The 8,903-nt window shown below is 42.2% G+C and overlaps 1 protein-coding gene across 2 annotated transcripts in view; it reads right to left on the bottom strand.

Moving 5' to 3' along the window:
* Positions 1-3,073: 3,073 nt before the first annotated feature.
* Positions 3,074-8,903, bottom strand: part of LOC138663402 (oocyte zinc finger protein XlCOF6-like) — an 85,213-nt gene continuing 79,383 nt past the window's right edge. The window contains exon 9 of one of the 2 annotated variants that reach the window (XM_069749587.1): positions 3,074-5,667. In XM_069749587.1, the coding sequence (XP_069605688.1) occupies positions 4,531-5,667 (1,137 nt within the window). In that variant the 3' untranslated portion in view covers positions 3,074-4,530. Of the gene's footprint in view, positions 6,033-8,903 lie in introns of both variants that reach the window. The other variant, XM_069749586.1, reaches the window with a different exon arrangement.

Genomic DNA, 8,903 nt, shown 5'->3' with positions numbered 1-8,903 from the left:
TTCTTACCAAACTTATTCAATTTGGCACACATTTATATTTAAAACAATCCCACTTCTGACACCACTTTGTTTTGCAATGGATTCAAAGGATTGTGATGAATAAGAAATGTTAACAAGAGAATTGAGTAAACAAAATTGAATTTACTTAATAAATAACATTAAAACAATAAAGTAAAATACATGTGCATCAAAACAGGCATTATTCATGCATTACAAGGTAGATGTCATCTATCTCTGTATGTCCATCTCCCCTGTCTGTGTCCGTCCCTCCTTCTCATATAGTCCTCTTTTTATATGTTAAAACTGTCTATTGAAACTTCTTTCAATAGGCTTTGATCTATCATTGTATGCCAGTGTGAAAACCCATTAAACCAAATATATAAGATTTCACCATGTCATCCCTGGGAACCTTGTGATTAGGTGACTCCTCTTAGAAGATAAGTGTAAATGACCGGGTCATTACATTCCTTTGTTAGATGGGTTATCCGTTTAAACATTTAACTTTTGATGAACTTTTGCCAACTCACTAAACGTAATGAGATTATATATATATATATATATATATATATATATATATATATATATATATATATATACATATACATATACACACACATACATACATACACACGTTACAGCCCAAAAGTTTGGACACACCTTCTCATTTAAAGATTTTTCTGTATTTTCATGACTATGAAAATTGCACATTCACAATGAAGGCATCAAAACTATGAATTAACACATGTGGAATTATATACTTAACAAAAAATTGTGAAACAACTGAAAATATGTCTTATATTCTAGGTTCTTCAAAGAGGAGCTTCAAGAGGTAGTCACTGGGAATGGTCTTCCAACAATCTTGAATGAGTTCCCAGAGATGCTTAGCACTTGTTGGCCCTTTTGCCTTCACTCTGCAGGTCTGGTGACTGTGGAGGCCAGGTCATCTGGCGTAGCACCCCATCACTCTCTTTCTTGGTCAAATAGCCCTTACACAGCCTGGAGGTGTGTTTGGGGTCATTGTTCTGTTGAAAAATAAATGATGGTCCAACTAAACGCAAACCGGATGGAATAGCATGCCGCTGCAAGATGCTGTGGTAGCCATGCTAGTTCAGTATGCCTTCAATTTTGAATAAATCCCCAACAGTGTCACCAGCAAAGCACCCCCACACATCACACCTTCTCCTCCATGCTTCACGGTGGTAACCAGGCATGTAGAGTCCATCCGTTCACCTTTTCTGTGTCGCACAAAGACACTGTGGTTGGAATCAAAGATCTCAAATTTGGACTCATCAGACCAAAGAACAGATTTCCACTGGTCTAATGTCCATTCCTTGTGTTCTTTAGCCCAAACAAGTCTCTTCTGCTTGTTGCCTGTCCTTAGCAGTGGTTTCCTAGCAGCTATTTTACCATGAAGGCCTGTGGCACAAAGTCTCCTCTTAACAGTTGTTGTAGAGATGTGTCTGCTGCTAGAACTCTGTGTGGCATTGACCTGGTCTCTAATCTGAGCTGCTGTTAACCTGCGATTTCTGAGGTTGGTAACTCGGATAATCTTATCCTCAGAAGCAGAGGTAACTCTTGGTCTTCCTTTCCTGGTGCGGTCCTCATGTGAGCCAGTTTCTTGGTAGCACTTGATGGTTTTTGCCACTGCACTTAGGGACACTTTCAAAGTTTTTCCAATTTTTCAGACTGACTGACCCTAATTTCTTAAAGTAATGATGGCCACTCATTTTTCTTTACTTAGCTGCTTTTTTGTTGTCATAATAAAAATTCTAACGGTCTATGCAGTAGGACTATCAGCTGTGTATCCACCAGACTTCTGCACAACACAACTGATGGTCCCAACACCATTTATAAGGCAAGAAATCCCACTTATTAAACCTGACAGGGCACCATTCTCGGTGACTACCTCTTGAAGCTCATCAAGAGGATGCCAAGAGTATGCAAAGCAGTCATCAAAGCAAAAGGTGGCTACTTTGAAGAACCTAGAATATAAGACATAATTTCAGTTGTTTCACACTTTTTTGTTAAGTATATAATTCCACATGTGTAAATTCATAGTTTTGATGCCTTCAGTGTGAATGTACAATTTTCATATTCATTAAAATACAGAAAAATCTTTAAATGAGAAGGTGTGTTCAAACGTTTGGTCTGTACTGTATACATATCAATAATTAGTATTAATTAATTGGAGTGTTGACACCATTTATAATAACTTACTACACAGCCCCTCTATCCCTCCACAAGTTACTTATTCGGGGGACAGTATGTCCTCTGAGATGTGGTCTTACATTAATACTGTACGGGCTGCTCCAGTGTTTATCATGAATGAAACAGTTTATCTCTACCTAAAGGTACCTTCACACATAACGATATTGTTAACGATATCGTTGCTATTTGTGACGTAGCAACGATATCGTTAATGAAATCGTTATGTGTGACAGCGACCAACGATCAGGCCCCTGCTGGGAGATCGTTGGTCGCTGAATAAAGTCCAGAACTTTATTTCGTCGCTGGACTCCTGCTGACATCGCTGGATCGGCGTGTGTGACACCGATCCAGCGATGTCTTCACTGGTAACCAGGGTAAACATCGGGTAACTAAGCGCAGGGCCGCGCTTAGTAACCCGATGTTTACCCTGGTTACCATGCTAAAAGTAAAAAAAACCAAACACTAGATACTTACCTACAGCCGTCTGTCCTCCAGCGCTGTGCTCTGCACTCCTCCTGTACTGTCTGTGAGCCAGAAAGCAGAGCGGTGACGTCACCGCTCTGCTTTCCGGCTCACAGACAGTACAGGAGGAGAGCAGAGAAGCAGAGCGCAGCGCTGGAGGACAGACAGCGGTAGGTAAGTATCTAGTGTTTGTTTTTTTTTACTTTTAGCATGGTAACCAGGGTAAACATCGGGTTACTAAGCGCGGCCCTGCGCTTAGTTACCCGATGTTTACCCTGGTTACCGGCATCGTTGGTCACTGGAGAGCGGTCTGTGTGACAGCTCTCCAGCGACCAAACAGCGACGCTGCAGCGATCCGGATCGTTGTCGGTATCGCTGCAGCGTCGCTTAATGTGAAGGGGCCTTAAGAAAATGTGGACAGTGAGTGTGGGTCCCTGGGGAGTGACAACGGAGCACAGGGAGACATCTGGAAGACCAGTTTCCTATGGAGGGTTCAGGATTGTAGCTATTGATTCTGTAGAACATTTAGAATAAAAATTTCCTTTTTGCCCACAATACCAACATTTACTTTCCTGCAGTCTATTTCTTCCTTGCTAGTTACTTCCGCCTCTCCCACTTTCCTTTCTGGGCTGCACGGGTCCTAATTAACTCTTTTTTTTACATGCTTTCTAGTTCAGCACCCTGGGCTATTTCCTTCAGAAGAACCCATTGCATATTACACCACTTCGGACGACTAGTACATACTGCGGTCTGGACTAAAGGTCTAAAACCATTCATGAAACAATGCAGCAATAGTAAGGGGACACTATAAAATGACTGAGACTAGATCATCCTATGCGGCCCAATATGTCTCCACTGCACCCTGGAGACACATTCTGTTAGGGGTCCGGGAGCTGGTTAACGAGAGATAAGTTCACTGAGGGGCCAGGGCCAATGTTATGCTTTTGGCTATACCTGTGGATGATCATGTAACAGCAGGTTACTTTCTATCACAGAAGGTAGAAAGTGTACATGACTCGTCGTCTTCATGGGGACCAGAGGCACCTTAGGCATCCATGGCATGGGGACCCAAAAGACACAGTAATAAACCCCACAGAGATTTTGTTCGCCGCAATATCTGCAGTCTCATCCGATCATTCCTGCATAAGGTAGGGGTGTCAAAAAGGATGCAAGTCTCTGTTTTCATACTATCATAGATTATATTAACAGTTGTATGTCTATTTCATCTGATTTATCTTCACTCATTGAGATACAGGAAAGATCTTTGTACAGTGTTAGCCAGTAGATAGAAAAATATTTAGAACTGAGCGTCCTCAGTGGTTGATACCTTTTAATGGCTAACTGAAAATATAGTTACAAATTGCAAGCTTTCAAGACTAATCAAGTCTCTTCGTGAGGTATAGAATAATACAAAATCTGAAGAGTCACATTTATACACAACAGGGCACAGAAATAATGCAATAGATGAGACGAGTAACGTGAAGCAGAACTATTATTATGGGAGAGGGATAAACAGTTGTGTCCATAAATATTGGACCAGTTCATAGATAAGGAGTGTGAAAGTTTTATTGTCCTCTGATCGGGGTCTGATTCTGTGTTGTGATGCCTCCACAGGGTATGAGGAGCAAATTCCTTAATTGATGTAAAAAGACAAATCCCTGTGACACATTCATTCCTGCACTGAGTGTGTCAAAGGTTGTCATGAATTGATACTCCCACACTCTTTTGTCTCTGAGATTTGAAGAAACCTTTTAATACAAGTAATTTCATGTCCAAGCTTCTCTCCTGCATGAGTTCTTTGATGTGTAAAAAGAGCTGATTTATATCTAAAACATTTCCCACATTCTGAACATAAAAAAGCTACTCCTGTCTGTGAGTTCTCCTGTGGCTATCAAGTTGTGCTTTCCTGGTAAAACATTTCCCACATTCTGAACATGAAAAAGGCTTCTCCCCTGTGTGAGTTCTCCTGTGGCTATCAAGTTGCGCTTTCCTGGTAAAACATTTCCCACATTCTGAACATGAAAAAGGTTTCTCACCTGTGTGAGTTCTCCGGTGGCTATCAAGATGCGCTTTCCTGTTAAAGCATTTCCCACATTCTGAACATAAAAAAGGCTTCTCCCCTGTGTGAGTTCTCTGATGTTTAAAAAGAGCTGAATTATCTCGAAAACATTTTCTACATTCTGAACATGAAAAAGGCTTCTCCCCTGTGTGGGTTCTCACGTGCCTAAAAAGGACAGATTTTAAGTTAAAACATTTCCCACACTCTGAACATAAAAAAGGCTTCTCCCCTGTGTGAGTTCTCCTGTGGCTATCAAGTTGTGCTTTCCTGTTAAAACTTTTCCCACATTCTGAACATGAAAAAGGCTTCTCCCCTGTGTGAGTTCTCCTGTGGCTATCAAGTTGCGCTTTCCTGTTAAAACATTTCCCACATTCTGAACATGAAAAAGGCTTCTCCCCTGTGTGGGTTTTCACATGCCTAAAAAGGACAGATTTTAAGTTAAAACATTTCCCACATTCTGAACATAAAAAAGGCTTCTCCCCTGTGTGAGTTCTCTGATGTTTAAAAAGAGTTGATTTATCTCGAAAACATTTCCAACATTCTGAACAAGAAAAAGGCTTCTCCCCTGTGTGAGTTCTCCTGTGGCTATCAAGTTGCGCTTTCCCATTAAAACATTTCCCACATTCTGAACATGAAAAAGGCTTCTCCCCTGTGTGAGTTCTCCAGTGGCTAACAAGATGCGCTTTCCTGTTAAAACATTTCCCACATTCTGAACATAAAAAAGGCTTCTCCCCTGTGTGAATTCTCTGATGTTTAAAAAGAGCTGAATTATCTCGAAAACATTTCCTACATTCTGAACATGAAAAAGGCTTCTCCCCTGTGTGGGTTCTCATGTGCCTATCAAGGACAGTTTTTGAATTAAAACATTTCCCACATTCTGAACATGAAAAAGACTTCTCCCTTGTATGGGTTCTCTGGTGGCTTTCAAGATTTGCTTTCTGGTTAAACCATTTCCCACACTTGGAACAAGAAAAGCAATTTTTTGCTGTGTGAATTTTTTGATGTTTAAGAAAAGACGTTTTGACGGGAAAACTATTTCCACATTCTGAAAATGGCTTCTTTGCTTTAGGAGCAGTTCGTTTTTGAATTCTTATTTTGTGACTTTGATTTTCCTTAGTAGTCGGTAATAAATCAGAAGACAGGACCTGTTTCAAAGGATCAGATGATAGAGCTTTACTGTGAAGGGATGATGATATATCTAGAGTAATGGCATTCCCTTCAATTGTATCCTGTCGGATGTCAAGAACATCTGATTTAAAAATTGAAGCTTTCAGAAGTCCCTCTGGTCTTCTGGTACAGTCATCTGCCGAGAATAAAACCAATATTTATTTGTGAATTAAATATCCTTAATTTTTTTATTTTTGAACATTTCTACTTAAACTGTCAGTAAAAATAGCAAGTTATGTAAAAATACTGAATTATTCACCAAGACAATGACAGGTTTTCTATTAAACTGTAAACTAACAGGATGAACCAGTAGAGCATGGTGTTCATCTGTTTGCTCATTTTGCCTCCCAAATATGGAATAAAAAAAACACCAAACAATGTTAAAAAAAATATTGCTGGAAGGTAGATATCACAGGACACTACCTAGCTAAACTATCTGAGTAAAAAAAAAATGAATAGCTAACTAGATAAAACACTAAGGTTACTTACCGGTAGCCGTTTTTTTCCGGAACCCATGACAGCACATCTGAGAGAGGGGATCTGCCCAGTCAGGACAGGAACCCTACTGAAAATAAAAAGTCAGTACCTCTCCATCGCTTCAGTTGGTTTACAGAGCATGAGAGGCCCCCTGGTTAGTACACATGGCAAAACCATAACCACATCATATCAACTAAAAACACCCAAAACTATAGTGCACACCGAAGGGGAGATAAAGGGGGGGAATATACGAGTGCTGCCATGGGTTCCGGAAAAAACGGCTACCGGTAAGTAACATTGCTGTTTTCCTTTCTGCCATGATCCGGGTCGGCGTTTGCTTTGTTTCTCCTACTCCGGCCTGGTCATGGTGGGGTTAACTATTTCTGCCTCTCTTTGATTTGGGAGTGGCTATTTCTTGGTGCTCTTGCTGGCTGCTTGTATCAGTGAAACCCCAGTGTTCCTTTTGCCTCTGACCTCTCTTACCTTTACCTGACCTGTCTCCTGTACCTGACCTAGTGTGACTCTGGTGTGTATCCCCTCCATTTGTGACTCTGCTAAAACTCTGACTTTGTCTCCTGTTTTCCGTCTTTGTTACCACACGCCTGTCTGGCTTTTCGAGCATTTGGCTTACTCTGACTCCATTCTCTGTCTCACGTCTCTGGTACCTTTGCTCCTGGCTGGTTCTGACCCTCGGCTTGTATTTTGACCACGAGTTCGGTTTTCCCCTTTAAACTATACGATTACCGACCGTTACTGACTTGGCTTGTTTTGACCACTCCCTGTCGCCACCTGGTGGCCAACAACACCAAAAAAAAAACAAAAGCCTGGTGGCGCAGTGCAGCGTGCACTGAGCTGCAGTGCGGCAAGTGTGACCTCTTTTTCTCTCACCCACTCTCCCTCGTGGAGTCTGCACATACCTGCATTGCTGCAGCGTGACATTACCACTGACCCTGAAACATTTAAAAGAGATTTCACACTTTTTTTTCCTCTATCTCTGGTCATGGATCCGCTGCATACCTTGGCGGATCAAATAACTAACCTGACACAGATGATGCAGACATTATCCATGGAGCATAGGACCTTGACTACCTCTCAGAAGCAGGTGTAGACGAAGCTTGCAGAGACGTGTCACCTGACACGTTCTCTGGTGAGAAGGAAAAATTCCATGCGTTCAAGGAGAGTTGCAAACTATTATTTTCCCTTAGTCCCCGATCTTCAGGGGATGAGAATGAGCGGGTGGGGATAGTTATATCTTTACTTTGGGAGGGTCCGCAGTCATGGGCATTTTCCGTACCTCCAACCGCCCCTGAAAGAATGTCTGTGAATATGTTCTTTGATGCTCTGGGACTGATATGATGAACCCGGATTGTGTTAGATTGGCAGAGGACACTATTATGGGGCTCTCTCAGGGTAAGCTCTCAGCCGAGTGGTACTGTTCGGAGTTCCGGTGGTGGTCTTCAGAGGTTTCCTGGAGCAACTCGGCTCTCAGGTGATTATTCCAGAGGGGACTGTCTGAACATTTAAAGGATGCTCTGGCTCTCCATCCTTCCCCCAGTTTCTTGGAAGAGGCCATGACTCAGGCTGTCCGCATGGATCGGAGGTTACGAGAGGAGTCGTGCAATGGGAGGCACCTTTCGTTCCTGATAGGCCAGAGTCTTTGCCACCTGTTGAGCCCATGAAAGTGGGAGCCATCACTCTCAAAGAAAAGGAGAGGAGACATCGGCGACTTGGCAAACTGTTTTTACTGCGGAGATCCCGGACATTGGAAAATGGACTGTCCTTCCTGCTCACCGACTTTCAAGCGACTGAGTCTGGCCGATTGTTGTGGTGGTCACCCAGATTCACAGGTACCTTTTTCTTAATTTTCAAAGATATTGTTGAAAGTGGAACTAGCTATTATGGACTGTGTTTTTGCTACCTCGGCTTTTGTGGACTGCGGGTCCTCCATGAATTTTATTGATTCCAAACTGGTGGCCACCTGTAAGTTAGGGACAGTTAGGCTGGAGACTCCCATTAAACTAGTGGCTATCGACTCTTCACCTATCACAAAGAATGTAGTTAATTTAATCTCTGAGGAGTTTATCCTCAAGGTGGGGGCCTTACACCAGGAGCGTATATCATGATTTGTCCTGGACAATCTCCTGGCTGGACTGGTATTAGGTTTTCCATGGTTACAACTACATAACCCGGTTATTGACTTGGGGTCCCGTGATATTGTAAATTGGGGACCTAATTGTTCTAATGTTGCCTTATTTCGGTGTCTGTGTCATCCGTCAGTCTCGAGGGTATTCCGGAGTACCTGAGAGACTTTGAGGATGTGTTCTTGGAAAAAGAGGCTGAGGTTTTACCACCACATTACCCATTTGATTGTACTATAGACCTGGTTTCTAATGCTAAATTGCCCAAGGCCCGTTTATACAATCTATCTGGTGCTGAGAGATCTGCCATGAAAGAATACATCTCTCAGAGTCTTCATAAAGGGCACATTCGCCCCTCTGTATCCCCTGTGGCGGCTGGGTTCTTTTTTGTT

This window comes from Ranitomeya imitator, chromosome 2, assembly GCF_032444005.1.
Source record: "Ranitomeya imitator isolate aRanImi1 chromosome 2, aRanImi1.pri, whole genome shotgun sequence".
Taxonomy (NCBI): domain Eukaryota; kingdom Metazoa; phylum Chordata; class Amphibia; order Anura; family Dendrobatidae; genus Ranitomeya; species Ranitomeya imitator.
This window is presented reverse-complemented; position numbering and strand designations above follow the sequence as displayed.